This window comes from Salvelinus fontinalis, chromosome 21 (genome assembly GCF_029448725.1).
Source record: "Salvelinus fontinalis isolate EN_2023a chromosome 21, ASM2944872v1, whole genome shotgun sequence".
Classification (NCBI taxonomy): Eukaryota; Metazoa; Chordata; class Actinopteri; order Salmoniformes; family Salmonidae; genus Salvelinus; species Salvelinus fontinalis.
The window spans coordinates 26,592,076-26,615,904 of NC_074685.1; the positions used below are offsets into that span (position 1 = coordinate 26,592,076).

Here is a 23,829-nt window from a genome sequence, read left to right on the forward strand (position 1 = left end):
GCATAGTAAGCAGTAACTTACTTATTAGGAATGTTATTGTTATTACTGTTATTGTTATTAGTATTATTATTATTGTTTATCATTCCAAATAGTAATGGTATGGGTGGTATTGGTAATGATAGCAGTTTAATGATGGTGGTGGTGGTAGTGGTGCATTACACCATACATTACATTCGACTATTGACTGTTACCATTTTATTGTTACTATTTTTATATTTAATTTTGTATTATTATTTACTGAAATTCTATATTATTATTATTTGTCATTGTTTTAATTGTATTACAATGTATATTGTATACATTGTTGCTTTGGCAATATTGACACAATGTTTTTCATGCCAATAAAGCAGCTTGAATTTGAATTTGAATTTGAGAGAGAGAGAGAGAGAGAGAGAGAGAGAGAGGTTAGTTGCACTATACACTCAAGGGTTGGGGAGTAACTGATTACATGTGATTATAACAAAATGTTTTAACTGTAGTCAATTACGTTACTAGCAAAAATATTGTAACCAGATTACAGATACTCTTTTAAGAACTAGATCATTATTTCTTGGACTAATTTTAAATTCAGAAAGGATGTTTGTGAAAACAATATGACACCTTTCTCTTTTCTCAATGGCATTCAGTTAAGTTTGTTCCACCTGAGCGAGTCAGAGACCACTATGATGACACCAAATGCGATTGATGGATCCTTTTTATCTTCTTCCAATGACTCTTAAGTAACGGAAGGTAATCAGATTACTTTACTGAGTTTGGGTATTCCAAAAGTTACATTACTGATTACAATTTTGGACATGTAACTAGTAACTAACGGATTACATTTAGAAAGTAACCTACCCAACCCTGGTACACTTCCCTAGTCAAGTATTCCTCTTATCTCAGAACTGCCCCTTAAGGCAATTAGCTTGTGTGGTTACATCTTTATATACAGTGGGAGCAAAGGTGAAGGTGGACTTCAATCTCAACCATTCTGAAAACCTAGTGCACCTCTCCCTCTGGAGTCTGGCTTTTCCAATGAATTATCATCCTTTGTAATGGAGATGAACCTTTCTGAAAACCTGTAAACCTGTGCAAATTTGAAAGGCTTCGTGTGTTATGTGTTGGGGCTTGATCTAATAACATGGGTGCTCCGTGCCCTTATATGGAGCTTTAGGGGTAATGCTATCAGATTAATATTTGCATAGTACCGCCATGTATTATTCATGGGGCGTCTGCCTCCCCAATTAGCCTGAGCAGGGCCTTTCTCTTGACTGGCTTTAACATCTGTGCGACCCGGAAGTCTGCCTGCTGTCAGGGATAACAGTGTGTGGGGGGGGGGGGTCCACCAGGGTCTGTGGCCCCCTGGTGTCCTCCAGGCACCCTGGGTGTCTGTTCACACACACCACCAATCACAGGGTGTGGCTGACTACCTATCCCCAGAGAGAAGGGTGTTTGTAAGCCTAATGGCAGGGCTGGTGAGAGGATTAAAGACAGAGCATGGACTTCCATGTGTGTGTTCTCGTAGCACAAAACAGTCAACATACTGTAGTATCTAGCACAGTATTAGAAATATTTGAGGTGTTCAACTGTAGGTTTCACAGATTCTTCACCACAAGAGCCTGGTCTTTACACACACACACACACACACACACACACACACACACACACACACACACACACACACACACACACACACACACCTCTCTCCCTGTAGCGCCTCACCCATCTGTCAGAAGCAGTGCAGCCTCTTTTATGTGGGCTGCTGTGGAGAACAGGAAAGGGTTGCATAGATAGATATATTTATTTGACAATTTCAAACACGATACAACAATGCATGTGGATAATGCATTTAAAATCATTGAGGATGATACACAAAAGTGGTCGTCTTAAATAAATGGTTAAAAATGAACAAACATAAACATAGTAGTCGAAGGCTACACAGTAGACCTAACCTACTAGGCATACGTGGGTTATACATAGAACACACAACAAAACAAAGGACATGACGACGTTGTCATAGCCTAGGCCCTAGAGCAGGCCTCACTCACTAGATCAGCAATCTCAGGTTCCTTAACTGAGTTAGAGGATGGCGATGCCAGGTGATTCCAGATGATGGTGATGCCAGGTGATAGTGATGGAGATGGCTGCTCGTCCTGATGTCGTCCTCAGCTCAGCCTCTCCGTAGCCTGGACTTCGTACTCCTCCACAACTAATGTGTAGCACCCACTTGGGTGATGCCTCTGCTGCTGCTACAGCGCAAGAAAAGCCCACCACACATCAGTCCAGAAGAGTAGTCATGTTCAGTACGAGCTCTCTCCATTTCCATAATGCAGTCAGGTCTCATTGATCAAAAAGCAGCCGGTGCTGAGATGCAACTTTTAAATGCAAACATTGTACATTAGCCAGCTAGCTAGCCAGCCAACCTGTCATCAGTCTGCAACTCTGTGGGTAAAATCAACCAGATATATCCAATCAACAACCCAATGACTAATCAAAAACAAAAAAGCTGATTTTAAAAAACTAAATCTAAACTAGAACTAAAATACGTAACAAATGTACAGAGCTCTCTGTTTAGGCTGCCTTACAGCACCATGGCAACCACGGAAGTTGCTCTCTCTTTCCCCCCTGCAGTGTTCTGTTCAATTCTGTTCTCACTTTGCAGAGGTGTGTGGAGTGATTCACTCCTGTAGACACAGCACCACACAGCACCAGCCGCTGCCTTTGTCTTTTAAATGACTGTGTTTGTCTGCTTGACTCTCTCCTAGACAGCCTTCACTCTCTCCCACTGACTAAACTAATCCTGTGACTGACTGTCTGATCCTGTCACTGACTCACATTGGCTGTCTCAGTCTGCGTGAATCCATCTCTTCATCTCTCCACTCCCCGTCTCTCTGCAGACTGTATTCCCCTCTTTTCCCCCTAGCTTGCTCAGTTGCTCCACACTTGTTCTTTTTCATCATCCTCAGTCAGACACAACAACCCTTCTCCTCCTCCCACCCTCCTCTCCCCCACGGGGCTTGTTCTTTCCCGGCTTTCCCCCTCATCGTTTTCTCTTTTCCCTGACACCAAAGCACCTCAGTTTTGCCAAAACAACCCTCATCGCCTTCTCCTCCCCCTCCTCACCCCCCCTTTCCATCCCTTTCATTTCAGAGCGCTCGGGTTTATGAGGAAGCTCTAATTTGCATCCCATCATTTCTGAAGTAGTGGGGATGCAGTGCCCTCCAGGGTTACGGTACCTCCACAGCGTTGTGGTAATGCATTATTCTCTGTGTGACGGGGTGGGGTTGGGCCCTCCCCCGAGGTGCTGTCAGGGGATGACAGCTTTTTGCTTCCTGCTTCTTTTTGCTGTTCACCCTTGTCATCCTCCTCTCTTCCTGTTTCTCTTCTCCGCCCCAAACCAACAAGTCTTCTTTCTTGTTAATGCCGGTTGTTGGCTGTTGTTTGCTCTATAAAAAGTCCGAAGTCTAAGTCGTAGATGTCACTTCAGTAGAGCATGCACACACACACACACACACACACACACACACACACACACACACACACACACACACACACACACACACACACACACACACACACACACACACACACACACACACACACACACACACACACACACACACACACACACACACACACACACACAGGCTAGAAGATGCACAAACACAGTGGTCCCTCCAGGTGTGTCTTTTTGTGTGTCACGACAGATCATGACAGATCATGATACTGTATGGCGTCTTCAATGTTGGACTGGGTTACTCTTTGTAAACATGCAGGGTTGTTGGTGAAACCAAATCTAATGTCTCAATAATAAGAATGGCTTGATAAGAAATGGCTTATTGCTGTTTGAGATACAAGAGATGTGCTAAATTAACTATTTCACACAGAAAAATCACAGACAAGACTAGCAGCAGTTGAGGACCTGACCATGTTTAGTGTGTTCAGAGCTGGTCTGTTTATGTGTGTTTTCCACTGAGCAGATCATAATTCCCCCGTCCCCCCTCATCTCTGTTATGTACAATAGGCTACATGCATTAGAATGTCCTCCACATAGTCACTTCTATGATCTCTATCTGGAGCCACCCACTCCAACCACCTCTTGCAAATGTTACCTTTTATCCCTGGCAAAAGAATACACTTTTTTCCCTCTCCTTTTGAAGATCAGCAGACATGATAACCTTAGCTGGTGAACTGCAAATGCTACGGCAGCAGGCTAGCCAATCACATTTCTCGTCGCTGGCCGGCGTGGCTCTCTTATAGGGCTCAGTGCGGTGACTTTCTCTGTGTGGATGTGCTGCATGAATGTGAATGAGTCAGAAGGTCTCTGAGGTCTGTACACACAGGATGAATATCCATGACAATGGACAATAATGGATCATATCATATCTCAAACACATAAGCCTATTCACTTAAAAATGCTACTAACATGAACACACAGCCGGTGCCCCCCCCCCCCCCCCCCCAAATCCAAATGTAACGTACATCCCGCTATCAACACGCATTCCATAGCAGCTGAAAGGAGTCAAGGATGTGTTTCAGGCTCAAAGATTTAATCGGGGCCACAATACATCTTTCTTTTTAAATTGGAAATCGGCCCTACGGCCATGCCTGTTGCCCATCCCTGCTATAGAGAGCAGGATCATATAGTAGCTACAACATCAGTGCATAAGGCCGATGGCTTATACCAAATGGTGTCTAATATGTACTTCCAAATCCAATGATGTCTAAATCCATGCTAGAGGGAAAGCACAGTTCATACAGCACATCTCCTATACCTGAAGAGGTGACCCTAGTGTGGGTTTGAGTCAGTGATAATACTATGAGATACTATGACATGACTTGGAGGACAATGCTAGGAGACAGGTGGTCTCTCTGCCTGTGCTGTCTGATTTAGAGCACTACAGTACTTCAGTCCCAGACTTAGACTGAGCCTCAGGAGCACAATCAGTCTGTCATTGTGTTTAATCACGCTTAACATACATACAGGCGGAGGAAGTGGAGAGCCTGTCAATCATGGCCAGGAAATGAAATTGACCTATTCTCTAAAATATATCACACTGATATTGCTTGTTAACCGCTCCTGTTTAATAACTAGGAGAGGTTGAGCTAGAAGTAGTTCAGATGTTCACAGCAGTCCCTCTTTTAGTACAACAGTTCTTTCCTTCTTTTACTTTTGTCAATTAAGATTCACGTCACTCTATAATCAATATTATTCATTAGGTATCATTTCAATGGCCATTATCGCAACATCTCAGCACATACATCATTTAACAGATGAAGACCACTATTAGGAAAATACCCCTCAACACAGAACCTTCTCATTACTGAGCGTGCGCACCTGCTGGTTAAAAACTATGCACATGGGACCAGGGAGGCGCTCTCCCAAAACATCTATCCACAAACAAGCCGTGGTGGTGGGTACAGGCCGTGGTGGTGGGTACAGGTCGTGGTGGTGGTTACAGGTCGTGGTGGTGGGTACAGGTCTTGGTGGTGGGTACAGGTCTTGGTGGTGGGTACAGGTCTTGGTGGTGGGTACAGGTCTTGGTGGTGGGTACAGGTCTTGGTGGTGGGTACAAGTCGTCGTGGTGGTGGGTACAGGTCGTCGTGGTGGTGGGTACAGGTTGTGGTGGTGGTGGGTACAGTTCGTGGTGGTGGGTACAGGTCGTGGTGGTGGGTACAGGTCATGGTGGTGGGTACAGGTCATGGTGGTGGGTACAGGTCGTGGTGGTGGGTACAGGTCATGGTGGTGGGTACAGGTCGGCGATACTGTACAATGTCACTTTAAACTCTAATAAACAATGTTAGCATTTCTACTCGAGTGTTATCTTTTATAAAAACACTCTGGGACATGTTTAGCGATAGGAATATGCTTGAAAAGGTTAGCAGTTGTGTTAAGTACTTAAGTAAAAATACTTTAAAGTAGTACTTCAATAATTTTTGGTTGTATCTGTACTTTACTTTACTATTTATATTTTTGACTACTTTTATACTTTTACTTCACTACATTCCTAAAGAAAATAATGTACTTTTTACCCCATTTATTTTCTCTGACACCCAAAAGTACTTGTTATATTTTGAATGCTTAGTGGGACAGGAAAGCACCTAAAGATAAAATCCCCTTTCATCCCTATTGCATCTGATCTGGTGGACTTTCTAAACACAAATGCTTTGTTGGTAAATTATGTCCGAGGTCTATCCATAAATTAAAAAAAAACAAGAAAATCATGCCGTCTGGTTTACTTAATATAAGGAATTTGAAATTATTTATACTTTTACTTTTGATACTTAAGTATATTTAAAACCAAATACTTTTTTACTTTTACTCAAGTAGGATTTTACTTGGTGACTTTTACTTTTACTTAAGTCATTTTCTATGAAGGTATCTTTACTTTTACGCAAGTATGACAATTGGGTACTTTTTCCACCACTGAATGTTAGCAACATAATCAATTATTACACTTGAAGGGCTAGAAATCAATGCAGTTGTCATGACGTTGGGTTGGGGGTAGGTTTATGACAGTCATAAATACCTCTTTCCCCCTTTTTCTCTCTCCCTACTATAACTGATGTGACATAAGAAAACCCATTGGTTAACATAGAGATTCTGAGAACATCAGAAGGTGGGGGGGAATGAACTATATTCTGGTAATCCGACCAACTGAACATATGCGGTGGTACTTAAGGTATATCATGTCAGTTCGGTTGCTCTCTGACACATTCTCATCAATGATAGAATGACATAAACTTTACTGTGGAAAGTCTAAACCTCAGAGGTATCTGATTCACATGGAATTGTTGTTTAATTCAAATGTTTGAATATGAAATTATTTGTGAAGAGATGAAATTTAATTTTAGCTTCCAAATGAGAGATTTGTGTTTTCATAAGCTTGGCTTCTGCTCAACCAGGGGCCTGCCCCTGTGAAGAGACATGGGTTATAAACTTTTCAGACACACCCCTCTCCCTCCACTATAAAAGCCATTGACAAAAATATAACTTCCTGTTCCGGGACGCTAGGATGACGATCCGATGTCAGAATGGTTCAGACAATTACTACAGAACTAAGCCAACATCAGCATGGACTTTGGTTGCAAATGGTATGAACTTTGAACTCGTATTCACTACAGAAGGGATACCTCCTAGCCGTTGAGTTAGCAACAGCTGCTACAAACGTAGGTTAGGAAGGACAGTCAGAGTATCCCGTCTACTACACACGACGTTACTCCAACGTATTCAGTGATCACCAGAGACATTCTTCAAAGGACAGAGGACTCGGGTTGGCGATACGGTCTTCCATCTACCACCAACCTACTGAAGCGCAGCTCAGAGTAAATATTTATTGCATTTTCCTTTTCAAATGGGCGGTAATTTAGAATGCATAAGATACTGTATTTACGATAGCACAGCTTCGGCCCTGTCCCAGTCTCCCGCCCTTTCACCAACCCGCCCCTTTTCTTTGTGTAACAAGCTGTCATATCTATTCCGCCCGCTAGGGACGTTTTTCTGTATGACGTAATTTGTGATCAAGTTATGATTTCATTTTGTATGTGTGATTCTGTGTGATTAGTTAGGTATTTAGTAAATAAATAATTAAACCCAATTTTGTATTGCTGATTCAACTTGTTAGCCAGGATTCTTGCAGATAATCAAGGATTTACAACTTTCAGATGAGACTGAATAAAATGACGATTAAGGTGACTGCTATGGATGTAAACTATTACTAAATCTTTAAGAGTTTATTCGAAAGATAACAGCTCTATAAATATTATTTCGTGGTGTCCCTCTCTAGTTAATTAATATTTACATGATTAGTTCAATCAGGTAATATTAATTACGGAGAAATTATTTTATAGAATAGCATGTCATAGCAATTAATCTGGCATAGTCAAAGACACGACACAGTGTAATGTCCAAACGAATGGGAAATCATAAGTGCGCTTCGTCACAGATCTCCACACTGTTTCTGACATTGTGGTGTTTCCTTTCTCTCTCTTCCAGTTTCTGTGTCTGAAGAACATCCGAACATTCCTCAAGGTGTGCCACGACAAGTTTGGCCTGCGCAACAGTGAGCTGTTTGACCCATTTGACCTGTTTGATGTCAGGGACTTCGGCAAGGTGAGTGATATTGATTTTGAATGGGAGGTCATTGTGGTTTGGGCCCTCATGACAAGGCTGTGTGTGTAGCTATTGAAGTGTTGAGTGTTCTGTCCTGCAAAATGTCTTACTCGGAGATAGGATATTTTTTCCCAATGCTCAACTCAGAAAATATAATGTGCTTGGTTATGGAGAGCCAGTATTGTTGGAATGATAAGCTCAGCACAGATTTGATTAGAATATGGGATGTTTTGGGTGAAATCTAATAGTAATGTTTTTACAGCTCACAGTCAGATCTGACTGCTGTAGCAGCAGGGTATTGTGCATTTCAGCTTTCAGAGCATACGGTGTCCCTTCAGGGTCAGCGCTTTGTGTATGTGTCAGTGAGTGTGGTTGGGTGAATATGTATATCATTGTTTTATGCCAGTGTGTGAGATGGTACATGGTTTTTCCTGGAAGCTGTGTGTGTGTGTGTGTGTGTGTGTGTGTGTGTGTGTGTGTGTGTGTGTGTGTGTGTGTGTGTGTGTGTGTGTGTGTGTGTGTGTGTGTGTGTGGCTCAGCAGCAGTAGGCTGACTCATTTCCAGGTATTACTGTGAGGGGTGGGGGTTAGGGACAGGATATAAGCACTGGGGTATTACAGTATCCCATGGCTTCTGCTCCGTTCTGCTCTGTCTGGGTGTGGGCCTCAGCTTGCAGTTAAACCCTCCTGTTCTCTTCACTTGCCCTGGAGGTGTCCGTGTTAGATCCAGGGAACATTTAACTGGATATCTCTCTTTACAGCTAATCCTATTTACTGTGAACCATGGGGGATGGTTGAGGTCTCGCCAGGCTAGTGGGTTACTAAAGCATTGCACATATGCAGAGTAGGATAGGATACTGTATATATGTAGTGCCAGTATACAGTATGCTGTGATGCTAGGATTAGTTTGGACAATTTTTTCCACTGTTGTCTCTAGGTGGAATGAGTCAGATCAGAGGTGTTTGTTGATGGTGTAAATGGCCTTCCGGGGCTGAAGTTTGAGGTGTGGGGAAATGTCTGAATGGGAACAGGATTTAATTAGTTATAGGACATACTTTAATCTTCACTGTGAGTGTCATCAGATCCTCTGGCCATGCCCTCCAGGCTCAGTTGACATTGACTGTTTTGGCATTTAACCCCATGAAAATCCTTATCTGACAGATGTATGGACATGGAGGCCACAAGAGAGAGAAAAGGAGGCCTGTAATTTGGCATTTTGTAGGTGTCTGAGAGTCAATGAGCTCACAGTAAATTATATTAAAATTGGGCCCCAGTCAGAATCAATCCCACACACCCTCCACATGTCAATTTGGAAATTGCGTTTTTCATGGTCTCAGAGGTGGCAGGCTTGTCTTCGCATTGATTTTCCATTAAGGGAAAGCATCACATTATAATATATTGACGTGAACAGATCCCCTCTAATGTGGCTTACATTTAAATGTGTGGGTGCGCGTGCTTGCGTTCCCTATTAAGCAAAGCTAAAGGAGGGTGTTTGTCTTCTTGTAGAAAGGCTGGTTAGACAGCCTCTTGAAGTCTTTCTTCCTACTCGTTGTTCACTTTTTTATACTTTTTTATACTTACAACATGGATTTTCTCCTTGAAAGTGTTTTATGATGTTAAACACAGGGTATGGGTGAGAGGGGTTGGGGATCAGGGGCTTGAATCAGATGCATCTGATCTAGATTCATCAGCTTCTTCTTCTCCTCATCCTCTCATACTGTATGTTTGCACTGGCTGGCTGTCAGGGGCAACAGAGTTCACCTTTCCACCCTTCCAATCCATCTCTCTCTCTAATGATGGCCTATCCCGGGTCATATGATTGGGAGACAGAGGGAGATGGGGCTAACTGACCCACAGTGCTGCAGGCACAGTAATTGCACCCTCAGAACTTCTCCCACCCCCCTTTCAGTGATCTTGTTCTGGGTCGTTGAAACAGATAGAACCCCCCGCCTCAAATCTTCTCCATTGCCCCTCTCTCCTCCACACATTCTCCCACACTACCCTTCTCCAGCACCCCAACTCCCTTCTCCTTTTCTCACCACCATCACCCCTTACCACCCGGGATAGAAGCTCTTGTTCCACACAGATGGACAGAACCCCCCCCTTCATTAGATATTCATTATGACATCATTACCGATGAAAACAGCTTATTACAGTAGACCCGGGGGAGCGCTTGGGTCTAAACGCTCCCTCCACTACCTCACAACAGCCTTGATTTTCTACCTTTTAATTAGCTTCCCAGAGAAACATGGCTGTCATTTAAATGAACATGGCAATCAGTTTGTTTGGCTGTTGAGATGATGAGCATAATTAGGCTGCACCTGTTAACCGTTTATCAGTATTGGGGGATTTCCGGTCTGTCTGTGACTTGTGGCTGATGATGAGAGATGGAAGTTCTGACATCCTGCACTGTCATCTTCATTAGGCAAAGCATTGTTCTTTAAAATGCAGACAGCGAAGACAGTTTATATTATTTCTACACGAAACTGACTTTGAATTGTAACTGATTCATGGACTAGCCACACTTTCAGACTGTAATTCATTGAATTGATATTGTGGCATCAAGGTAAATGGCGTTTCGCAATGGCTGTGTGCATTTGAGTGCAAAATTGGCTGACAGCCTGTGCAATGAGAAGAAGCCCAGAGATGAAGCAACAATCACTTTACTAAAGTAACGTGAAGGACAGGGGAACAATTTACAGTCAAAGTTGCACATGACTGCACTCTCTTTCAGCTGCATCAGACTCTACATCAAAATTGCCATTGTTTTGAGCAGTGGCGATTTTAGCATGTAAATCTCGGTGGAGCAAAAAATGTATAAATGTGGGATGCACGCCAGCAAAGCCACTACACAACAAAACACTAAATAATACATTAATTGCACTATAACGGTGACAAATGGTGCCCATAAAGCTGTCCCAACAGCAGAGTCCCAACAGCAGTCCCAACACTTTATCACTGCTACACCTGGCTATCAGCGTAGCCTTGCCTGGCAGCGAAACAGTTCATTCAGCCTCATTTACTGCCTTTAAAAAACATAGCTGATATGGCTGACTTGCTTAAAGAAAGGTGGTTTCTACTGACAATTGAGATGTACAAACTATGGCATTAAGGGACGACAAGCAGATAAGAGGCAATCCGTAATTTCAATTAAGACATTAATGAGCGAGCTAGGACTGATGTAACTTTAGTCAATAGAAATATTTGTTTAGAACTTTTTAAATGTACAGCGACAGAATTCAGAACATGGGCCGTTCTTACAGTGTTCTCCCTGTACACCAAGTCAGAACCGTAGAATAAATAAAGGGGGCATATAAGCAGACCATGAAAGCTCTTACAATATTCAATGATTACATTTCTCTGAAACAGGTTATAGGCTACATGTGCACCACCAAGTCAGAACAGTAGGCGAAATTAAGAGGTGAAAATAGACCAAATTATTAGGGTGAGGCACATGGGCTACTAACAGCTTACTACACAACATACACTTAGATTACACTTAGATTTTACTTTCTTAGCTGCAGTATACATATCTCCCTGGCATATTACATCATTTATGCAGCAGCATACAATACATTTTTGGACTCACCTTGTTGTGCTGTGCTCACTTGAACAGGAAGGTGGCATGGCTGTCCTTCGTGGGCAAATGTTGTCATCAAAGTCTGGAATTCTATGGATTTATGGTGCTTTCAAGACAACTGGGAACTCAAGGTCGAATCATGATCGAATCATGAAAAAAACAAGGTCGAATCATGAGGGCGTCATTGATCTTCAGATCATAGCTCTAGAAAGAGGCCCGAGTTCCCGACTCACAATTCCAAGTTGGATGACCATTCAAAACATATTTCCCAGTCGGAGCTCGTTTTTCCGGAATTCCCAGTTAACTTGATTTCATTGATTTCAAGACTTCTCAGTTCCGAGTCAACAGTTGTTTTGAGCACGGCACAAGTCATGCTTCATTGACAGCATGGCTTATGTTGAATGTTTATCATTCAAAATTTGAAACAGAGACCCTTAATCACAGATTTGGGACCACACAGCCACTGTCACTGATTTCTTCCAAACCACTCATTGTTGAATATGCGATTTCCAACTTGTTGTGTAATGTTTATGTCCAATGGCCGATTGTCGACTTGATTCATGATGATGACTGACATGATCAGTTCAATCAAAGCTACTGTATATATAACATGATTTGACGGCATTTTATCTGTGGCCAATGACCTTGAGCCTTCTTGGATGGGCAGTTCTAAAGTGACTCTATGGCAGCACTTGAGTCGGCAGGTTGCCTAGTGGTCAGAGCGTTGACCCAGTAACCGAAAGGTTGCTGTATCGAATCCTGAGCTGACAAGGTAAAAATCTGTCGTTCTGCCCCTGAACAAGGCAGTTAACCCACTGTTCCCCGGTAGGACATCATTGTAAATAAGAATTTGTTCTTAACTGACTTGCATAGTTAAATAAAGGTAAAAAAAAAAAAAAACTAAGGGGCTAGAGTTTTCATGGTCTAACCTTAGCTGTGACGTAATGTCCTAATGAGTGACAGAACACAGAGCCAATCACCGCGCAACGCTCCGTATGTTCTGCTGGCTTGCCCCACCACCACAGAAAGCCTTGAGCTAGGCTGAAACACCTGCATTAAGGAGCTGCTTTACTCAAGAAAACAAAAAAGAGACATTGTTTGTATGCGGTTTTATTAGCTCAATTCTATATTTTTTACATTGGTTGCAAACATATATGTGACACATATTAATGCAAAAATAATATGCAAAATGTGGGGCTCAAAACAGCCCTGAATGATGGGTCGCCACTGGTTTTAACAATCAGGAGACTTTGTTTGGAAGTAGGCAACATTCAGACATCCAAGGACTGTCTCTCAAGAGAAAGGCTGTTTGTCTTGGCTGTGTAAATGTGTCCTTTGGTTGTCATGCCAGCAGTGAGGAGAGGGAATGCTGTCAGGTAGGACAGGATGCCATTGGCTAAATGATTGCCTCGGTGGAGAATGAGGAAGGGGGTGGAGGGGAAATGATGGAGAGAGAAGGAAGTGGAGGGTGGGGGGAACTCTGCAACCATCAGACACCTGTCTTTCCCAATTAATTTGAGAAAACTGCACTCTTTCAGCTTCCATTTCTCTCTCTCTTCCCTCCCATTTATCTCATTTCCTTTTACCCTCTCTCCCCCTTTTTCTCTCATCATTCTCCAGTCTCACCCTCCCTCTTTATTCTCTGAGTATGTTTAGGGCTGGGGGATATGACCAAAATAACAAATGACAGTATATCATTTTTTTTTACGGTATTTGATGTTTCTGAATAATAAAAGTTCTAGATATACTTTATGGGTAGTGCATGACCCTACACTCTACACTCTTAGAAACAAGTACTATCTAGAACCTAAAAGGGTTCTAACTGGAACCTTAAAAAGGTGCTCCTATGGGGACAGCCAACTAACTCTTTTAGAACCCTTTTTTCTAAGAGGGTAGGATGGCAAGTGGTTTTAATTGTCTTTTTCCATTCTGATTGCTTTATACTGTTCAATCAAACATCAACCCCAAAATAATAGGAGGACAAAACTGACAGTGTAGTCCTATGTAGAACATAGCATAGGAATCAAAATCCTCTTTAGTAGTCTCTGAGGGACAGTTTGACATTTACTGGGGTGGGGGGTGCTGGTCCAAAATTGGGAAGTGTTGTCAAACTTCATTTTTTTTATTGGGCACGTGGGTGGGTAGTGCATTTTTTCCCTGATTTATATTCAATATAGCCACATTTGCTCGCATGCGCCTCCTCTATCAAGGTGTTTTCTGTACTTCCCTTATGCACTACGCTTTTCCACGCACTAACTATACCACAAGTCAATATAGTCTACCAGTCTAACTGTATATCCTGCCCTCTAACCATAGTGACAATAGTGGTAGTAGGATCGTTTGTCCAGATCTGCAATAAGTTTACTAGCAATCACACCACGCATATAATCCACAAGATAAAGGAATAGCTGACAGGCAGCTGAGAGACCAGGTGCATCATTGCGCATGAAAGAACAGGTGAAAACACGCAGTTCAAAAATCTCCCCTATTGATCTTGTTTAGCGACAATAAAATGATCCTACCTAGACTAGCCTACAACACCACAATCGAATGAATAATTGCCTTATTATTTTCAAGTGAGTACCATTGAGTAAAATTCTACTCTAGGCTTTAAACTGCAGTGTAAATGTAATTTGAATAATGGTGCAAAAGCCCTGTTATTTGACTGTTTCATTCCACTCATTTCATTTGGATCAGTTGTATGTCTACTCTCGACAGATTCTAAGTTATAGAAAGGCACAGTATTTTTACTTCTGATACTGGTGTGCTGTCTGTTGCAGATCATCATTCTCCCAAGTCATCCTATATAGTCATAGCCACATAGGCTTATGCTCCCAGCAGGCCCAGTTATTCAGGAAAGCTTTAACACGTATTCTGCCTCCTTTCCGATCCGAGTGGCTATTCCTTTACCTAGAACCTAACTTTTAAAATGTATTACCTTTTTATTTGTGGCATAAACAACTAGCCACAATGTTTTAATCTGATTAGTGTCCTGTAGGCTACTTGCTCATTTTCATCCACTCCTTCCAAATATAATTCCAGCATCCAAACTGCACAACGGCCATTCGATGAATGAAAAGAGACATCTGTTACGAAACACCAAAAAGTTGAATGACATTCGGGAAAAGTGTCTAAACAAGCATTCGATACTGAGTAGAGAGGGATGTGTTTTCAGTTTGTTGAGATTGACATACTTGATTGTGGTGTTGACAACACAAATCATGATACATTTTTTAATTTTACCTTTATTTAACTAGGCAAGTAAGTTAAGAACAAATTCTTATTTTCAATGACGGCCTAGGAACAGGTTAACTGCCTTGTTCAGGGGCAGAACAACATATTTTTACCTTGTCAACTCGGGGATTCAATCTTGCAACCTTTCGGTTACTAGTCCAACACTCTAACCGCTAGGCTAGCTGTGTGTGTGTGTGTGTAATAAGCTCTTAAAGTCAGTAATTGGTATGCAGTTATGTGTTGCTTATTGGTTGTGTGTGGTGCAGTGGCACAGAAACCTGTTGGTGGATGTAATTATAAATACATTTAAATCTGATAATTGTCTGCAGCCACCTCTGATGGTAGTGTATTGATACTGGCAGGGAGAGGGACTTCATCCGTGGTGGTCGCGAACCCTCAACCTTCTGGCCCATAGGCCTGAACAGCATCGGCTTTGCCACGAAGCCATGTTGAAGTCGATATCCAGGTTTATAAACACAGGGTTGCTACAGTTATTGTTATTTTTGGAGGTAATACCTGTTTTTTGTTAATTTTATCAGGGGGGAAGGTCATGTGAAAATATTTTAAAGTTTGGGAGGGAGGTGCATTCATTTTTTTGACAGCTTGTTTGACCAGCTCTGGTACTCAACCAATGGTTTCCATTTTCATAGTTATTTGTTACATTCCACCATTTTAATACATTTCTTAATTTCTTGCATTAATTTCCTGCATTAATTCAAGTTCCTTGGTGTCCACATCACCAACAAACTATCATGGTCCAAACACACCAAGACAGTCGTGAAGAGTGCATGACAATGCCTATTCCCCCTCAGGAGACTGAAAAGATTTGGCATGGGTCCTCAGTTCCACAAAAAGTTCTACAGCTGCACCATCGAGAGCATACTGACTGGTTGCATCACCGCCTGGTATGGCAACTGCTCAGCCGCCGACTTCAAGGCACTACAGAGGGTAATGACTAAAGCCCAGTACATCACCGGGGCCAAGCTTCCTGCCATCCAGGAGCTCTATACCAGGCGGTGTTAGAAGAAGATTGCCAAAGACTCCATCCACCCTAGTCATAGACTGTTCTCTCTGCTACTGCATGGCAAGCGGTACTGGAGTGCCGAGTCCAGGTCCAAAAGGCTTCTTAACAGCTTCTACCCCCAAGCCATAAGACTCCTGAACAGCTAATCAAATGGCTACCCAGATTATTTGCATTGTCCCCCCACCCCCATTTTTACCCAGCTGCTGCTCTCTGTTTATTATCCAGTACCCACCGCTAATGTTATTTTATTTGTTTATTTGTTGGTCCTAAATTCTATATATTTTTTTCTTCTTCTTTATTTAAAAAATAATCCTCTTATAGCCTCTAACGCTGGTACTCGACAAATGGTTTCAATTTGCGTAGTTAATTGTTCAATTCCAGCATTCACTTTCACTATTTTAATCAATTTATTATTTTCCTGCACTAATTTGTTATCAAGACATTTAATTTATCTTAGTATGCCTCTATTTCATTCCCCAAAACACTTTTCCTTTTTCACTGTTTCATTTTTGGCTTCAATTGCAGTTCTTACTTTCACCACTAGGTAGATGATCTCAGGGGCGCTTTGTTTGGCAAGCTTTCCCTCCAGAAGTTGTTGACTTGTTGTGCTAGCAAGCAGCCACTCAGCTGTTAACAGTTTCTTACTGTCAATAAAAACAGATGATTGCTATACTTTTTCAATTCATTACTGAATTATTTAATGTAAAAAATCTAACATTAAAATACCATTACACTCCAAACCGTTCTGTGAATTAATACGGTATATCGTTTTTTATGGTTCACTGCCCAGCCCTAAGTGTGTTTTGATAAGACTTAGCCACGAGCTGTAGCCATCGTGTAGACTCTGAGACAGTGTCGGTGTGATGTGATTACCATTCTGAGGCAGTGCAGTGGCTGATTGCTCTCCCTGTTTCTCTGGAGCCTCTGAAGCCTCTGCACACTGACCTCTGCTCCTCTCGTTTCCTTACCGCTTCCTGCACCATGGTGCTGAAAATAATCCAGTTTCTCAGCCTCCCCACCCTGAACAGTGAGACTGAGCCGTCTGCTGAGCTGTGTGTGGAGCGTGCCTGCAGTCTGCTGAGGTAGATTCCAACCTCGCCCTCGGCTCTTTCCCTGCTCTGCCTTTCACTGACCAACCACATGCCTCTGGTCCTGTCCCAAGGCTGCACACATCTATTCAGGAGATTATGGGAGGCCAGAAGTGAGGGAATGTAGCTATAAAGGGAAAACTGATGTCTAAGTCATTTTTCCATTTATTTTTACGGAAGCTGCAGCCTGCATTTAAAAAGATGCTTCACTTTATTTGCTTGCAATTTACGGTATTGCATATCCTGTTTGCCTGAATAAGCAGGTCAGGTTAGAGGAACTCAGTGTCAGGCTGGGGAGAGTAACACACAGAGGCATGGGGGTCAATCAGGGTCACATATTGGGTCAACCTCTCCATCACTCTTCATGTCCAGACACCTCTCCTCAGACAGTTTAACACCCCTGTCCTTTCCTCAGCTGACGCCTCTGTGTCCCTGTCCTTGTTCCCTCTTAGTGTCCCCGTCTGTCTTCTGTCCCTGTCTCCTCGTCCGTCTCCCGTCTATACCCACTGCATGTTTTTACATAAAGCTGCCAAGACACAATCTATTATTCATTCCTGAAGGCACACCCCTGATGATAATTCTCCTGCTATGAATTATAGATGGCAAGTTCCCTCCCCCTTTAGGACCCCCCCCCCTCCCTCTCATCCCATGGCGTCATTAGTCATCGTCTCGTTACCGCCATTCCTGCGAAAACAGGTGGTGGCCGGGCGATGGCTGTTGTCTGGGACTGTGTTGGTACTGCTCAGGGCCAGTGATGCTATATTGGAATTGATTCAGAATGTGGTCAGTTTAGTATGTGTTTCTATTGTCGCTCTGCTGGCTGTTCAGAAGACAAAGGAAATATGGTATGTGAAAAATTTCTGACATTTACCTTTGTCAATGTCACTGACAAATCATATGTGCGTGGGTCGTCCAGGTTGAGTCTGATGGACGCATAGTGAAGCTGGCTTCTGTCAAGCAGATGTCCAGATATCTTTATCTGAAATGAATTCAGTCTCGTGGATTTCATCCAGCTGTCAACTGAGACCACCTGTGCCGTGATTCCAATGTGTCTGTCTGTATTTACACATGCAGTAAAGCTAGCGCAGTCTATATCAACCCACTTTAGAACTGCGTTTCTCAGGAACTCAGGAAACAGTAGCAGTAATATCTTTATATCAGCAGAGACTCACTTCCCTTAGAATCAGCTCTCTGTTTTTCAACACTGTTCTCATTCTGACAGCATTCAACAGCCACAGCCATTTAATTCGGCCAAGAGCAGATAAACCCCTGATGTGCTGTACGTTTTATTGAGCTCTCAAAGAATTGTACAGTCAAATTCCTACTGTGGAAATAATTGCCTTCCTTTTGTTTTGGCACTGTGAATGTTTACTCTGAATTTAGTAACAGACACAATGGGAATGGTCCCTGGCCCCGGCTCCACCCGGCTCTTTGAGGATTCTCAGCACACCATTCTGCAGTGCTGTCTGCCCAGAGGCAGCAGAGGTGTACCAGACTCTGTCTCTGGGCTGGGATTCGTTGGCCGGCCTGGCGGACAGCAGAAGCTGTATCCTTCCTTCCCTGCCTGTGGCTGTGTGTGGCTGTGGCTGTGGAGCACAGCGGGAGTAAAGAGGGGGCGTCGGGAAGGATGGGCCCCCACAGGGAGAAGCGTTTGTGAATTCCACGCTGGCAGCGTGTGCTCTCATTATTTTCCCTCCCTCGCTCCCTCCCTTTCTTAACGGCCCCACAGGCACCGCTATGATGGACAGATACACTCCCATGAATCACCCACATAAAAAAGGGAAAAAGCATCAGATAGGGTACCTGTCCTCTTTCATTTTTCATCACGGAGGGATTCTTTTGCATATGCTCTTGAATGGAATAATGAACTCCACAAAGAATCAAAGCTTAAAGGAAATTCCACCCAAAATCTTTTGGTATTTGTTTCGTTAATCCATTGTTGACATAGTCACAACATGTTTTTCTTGTCAGCAATCACGTTTTCAAGATATGTAACTTTCAAAATACAGAAATAATCCTTGTATGATGCATTTCGCATCATATGATGCATGACACAAATACAAAAATATTGTTTTTGGGTGGAGTTTTTCTTTAACTAACAAGCTAGCACAAGGTGTCACTAACTAGCAAGCTAACTAGCTAGTTTGCACACTGCTGTACTAGCGGGAGGCGAGGGCAACCTGTAGACAGTGTCCTTCGCCCCCGCCTGTCGGCAATGTTAATGACGGTGATGGCAAGGTGTTCGGCAGACCGGAGTGAAGGACACTGTCTACCGGATAATACTTTTATTTCCCTTTTGAAGATGTCATGCTCGAGGTGGGGGCGTTCAGCAGGAACCAATGGGATGCTCGAGGTGGACGCAGGAACGCCCACATGCAGAACGCCCTGAATTGCGGACTGCAGTTGCACACTATTGATCATAATGGACAAGAACTGCTGTTACTTTAGTAATTGCAGCCTTACTACATTGGTATAAGTGCATTTGGAAAGAATTTGTAGTCAGAAAGTAAACCATCGAGGCAGCTTAGGCTCATTACAAAATAGTATTACAGATGATGGATCATGGTTAATCCACTTTTCTCAACCGTCTGTCGCAAGAGGCAACTAAGGACAAGTGTCACACTAGGTGAAATGCCTTTACTTTCTTTACGATTGCGCACTCATTGGCTCTATGCCCTCTCAGGGTTGTTATTGAAAGCATTATCGGCCAGTAAGCAGAGAACGCTGCTGGAGTCTAGAGCAGTGATTGGTCAAGTCAGGTGAATGGGACAAGGTGACTGTGACGCTGGCAATGCTGATGTGAGGGGCAGAGTGGAGCACCCACGGCTTTGTGACCAGAGCCTTACAGCTGTAATCCCTAAATCCACAAAACCGCAATCACACACAAAGAAACAACTACAGCTGTTCACATCAGGTCAGGATGTTGGCCTAGTGTTGTATGGGAAAATCACTGGAAAGGCTATTTTTAATCAGAAATTGTTATGGTTGTGTTTTCCAAAAATATTGCATCACTCTGATTTGAAAGGAAAGTAATAATTTTTGTTGACCACGCTCTCTAACTTTTTATATGGTTATATTCGTTAATGATCATTAGAGCTTCAAGGAAGGAGACAGTCAGACAGTCAGACACAGTGTTTCAGAGCAGCCCACAGTCATAAAAACACAAAGACAGGGACTAGTAGATCTAATGTCATGAAGATTGGAACTGTTGAATGTAATGCTGTCTGATATATGCAATCAAAGAGCTGTAAAATGTTAATTAAAATGCATGTATTATCGAGAACAGTAGCCTAATACATGCTGTGATGGGATACCAAGGGCTAGCAGCACTATAGCCTAATACATGCTGGGATGGGATACCAAGGGCCAGCAGCACTATAGCCTAATACATGCTGGGATGGGATACCAAGGGCCAGCAGCACTATAGCCTAATACATGCTGGGATGGGATACCAAGGGCCAGCAGCACTATAGCCTAATACATGCTGGGATGGGATACCAAGGGCCAGCAGCACTATAGCCTAATACATGCTGGGATGGGATACCAAGGGCCAGCAGCACTATAGCCTAATACATGCTGGGATGGGATACCAAGGGCCAGCAGCACTATAGCCTAATACATGCTGGGATGGGATACCAAGGGCCAGCAGCACTATAGCCTAATACATGCTGGGATGGGATACCAAGGGCCAGCAGCACTATAGCCTAATACATGCTGGGATGGGATACCAAGGGCCAGCAGCACTATAGCCTAATACATGCTGGGATGGGATACCAAGGGCCAGCAGCACTATAGCCTAATACATGCTGGGATGGGATACCAAGGGCCAGCAGCACTATAGCCTAATACATGCTGGGATGGGATACCAATTGCCAGCAGCACTATAGCCTAATACATGCTGGGATGGGATACCAAGGGCCAGCAGCACTATAGCCTAATACATGCTGGGATGGGATACCAAGGGCCAGCAGCACTAGGCTAAAGGTAGCGTGGACTACTCCACCACTCTGTCCTATTTCTCATTGGGGATTCCATTTAATCCACCACTCCTCCTCCTCCCTGACCTCCTCCTCCTCCTCCTCCACCTCCTCCTCCTCTCCCTGTAATATTAGCAGTGTGTGGTGTGAATGCTCAATATGCTTTCCAACTGCTTCGCTCTGTCATACTTCTCCTTCCTCCCTCTCTCTCCTCTGTCTCTAATAAGCTCTCTCTCTTGTTATTGTATTTGGCCCAGGCTATATTTTGCGTTTGCTGTTGAAGGTCCAATGCAGCCGTTTTTATTTAAATATCAAATCATGATTGTTTTAAATTAAAATGGTCAAAAAGAGGGCCTCCCGGGTGGCGCAGGGGTCTAGAGCGGCTGCAAAACGGCTGCATTGGATCTTCAACAGCAAACGCAAATATAGCCTGCGCCACCAGAGTCTCTGGGTTCGCGCCCAGGCTCTGTCGCAGCCGGCCGCGACCGGGAGGTCCATGGGGCGACGTGCAATTGGCTTAGCGTCGTCCGGGTTAGGGAGGGTTTGGCCGGTAGGGATATCCTTGTCTCATCGCGCTCCAGCGACTCCTGTGGTGGGCCGGGCGCAGTGCGCGCTAACCGAGGGGGGCGGGTGCACGGTGTTTCCTCCGACACATTGGTGCGGCTGGCTTCCGGGTTGGAGGCGCGCTGTGTTAAGAAGCAGTGTGGCTTGGTTGGGTTTGCTTCGGAGGACGCATGGCTTTCGACCTTCGTCTCTCCCGAGCCCGTACGGGAGTTGTAGCGATGAGACAAGATAGTAATTACTAGCGATTGGATAGCACGAAAATTGGGGAGAAAAGGGGATAAAATAAGATAAAAAAATAAAAAAAACAATTAAAAAAGAAACAAAAATAGATTCATAGCATAGAGCAATTTCTCAAGCAAGAATTTTGCTCGGACTGTCTGGGAGTGGTCTGAGTGGGGAGGGGAAAACCAGCTGTTATTGGCAGAGAGGTTTGGAACTCTTTCTTATTGTACTAACTAATTCAGAGCCTTTCGATGTCACCAGGTAGGCCAAAACTCTGTCTCACTTAAACAGGCTGAAATTTCTTACACTAAAAGGTTATTATTCATATTTTCACTATTTTACAGTATTATTCCATCCTCATAATGTGGAAATATATATAAAACACAGAAACATTATGTTTTGGACTGCACTGGGCGGTGTTCTACACAGCCTGAGGAAATTGGACACGCCTGATAAAATGTGTGTAGAAGGCTAGTGTTCTCTTTATGTGTAGTGTTGAATAGCCTGCCAGGTGTTGCTGGAGCCCTCATGCAGTGTGCTAAACTGCTGCCCTTCTCCGCCTCCTCACCTCTCCTCATTTCTCACCCTGCAGGTGTCCTCTAGCAGGTAGTAATAACGCCCAGCCTTGTACTGTCTGGACTAACATAAACTTTCCAGAAGGGGAGCACTGCCTGGGCCATATCTGGGTACAAAAATAAACTTCAGGGAAGTTTGCCTTGAACCCCATAAAGATCTTGGGCATTAACCTTGAATAGATAGCCTATAAATGTATGTGTTTAATTTTGGTTTGTTCAAGGCTGTCGATATCCATTGACTTCCCCCATGCTGCCCCCATCCTGGATGCCTTTGGTCCAATTACACTGGAAAACCCACACCTGTTCCTCATCTCCCACCTGGCCAGGGCAGCAGTCTAACCAGACTCTGCCAGACATATCAAATCAAAATCAAATACATTTTTATTTGTTACATGCACAGAATACAACAGGTGTAGATATTATTGTGAAATGCTTACTTACAAGCCCCTAACCATCAATGCAGTTCAAGAAATAGAGAAAGCAAAATATTTGTAAAAAATATAAAAATTAATTACATAACAATAACGAGGCTATATACAGGGGGTACCGGTACCGAGTCAATGTGCGGGGGGAAAAGATTAGGTACTTTGTACATCTAGGTAGGTGGAAAAGTCATCGCTGTTCTCATCTCCAGAAGCTCTTTTCAGTCATAAGAGACAGTAGTAGCAACATTATGTACAAATAAGTTACAAACAATGTGAAAAAACAAGCAAAATAGCACAATTTGTTAGGAGCCCGTAAACCGGCAGCCATCCCCTCGGCGCCATTATGGAGATTCTAGAGAAGATTGACAAAGAGATTTGCTTTGGCTCAGTAAGGTTGGCAAAACTGACAGAAGAAGGGAAATGAGTCTTCCTCTGGATAATCCCCTGGAAAAGGGGGAGTAAGAGAGAGAGAGGGAGAGAAGGAGAGGGAGTAAGAGAGAGAGAGAGTGAGGGAAAAGGCTAGCAAGATGCACTATTGTTGTGGAAGTGTCTTGGCTCAGCTCTTAGCTCTGTGTTCTGTAATGAGGGAGAATGGTTTAAGTGTTGTTGACGCCAGGAGAGTAGAGCGTAGAGGTCGACCGATTAATCGGCATGGCCGGAATGGCCGATTTCAAGTTTGCTTAACAATCGGTAATCAGCATTTTTGGACGCCGATTATGGCCGATTTACATTGCAATTCATGAGGAGACTGTGTGGCAGGCTGACCACCTGTTAATCGAGTGCAGCAAGGTTCAAGGTAAGTTGCTAGCTAGCATTAAACTTATAACAAACAATCAATCTTAACATAATTACTAGTTAACTACACATGGTTGATGATATTACTAGTTTAACTAGCTTGTCCTGCATTGCTTATAATCAATGCGGTGCCTGTTAATTTATCAACGAATCACAGCATACTTCGCCAAACGGGTGATGATTTAACAAAAGCACATTCGTGAAAAAAGCACAATCGTTGTACCAATGAACCTAACCATAAATATCAATGCCTT

At 43.3% G+C, this 23,829-nt stretch overlaps 1 protein-coding gene across 13 annotated transcripts in view; it reads left to right on the forward strand.

The window, feature by feature from the left end:
- The window catches only part of LOC129818514 (guanine nucleotide exchange factor VAV2-like), a 233,384-nt gene that overhangs the window by 62,528 nt on the left and 147,027 nt on the right, over positions 1-23,829 (forward strand). For all 13 annotated transcript variants that reach the window (XM_055874476.1, XM_055874478.1, XM_055874480.1 and 10 more), the window contains exon 2: positions 7,976-8,092. In XM_055874476.1, the coding sequence (XP_055730451.1) occupies positions 7,976-8,092 (117 nt within the window). The remainder of the gene's footprint in view (positions 1-7,975; positions 8,093-23,829) is intronic.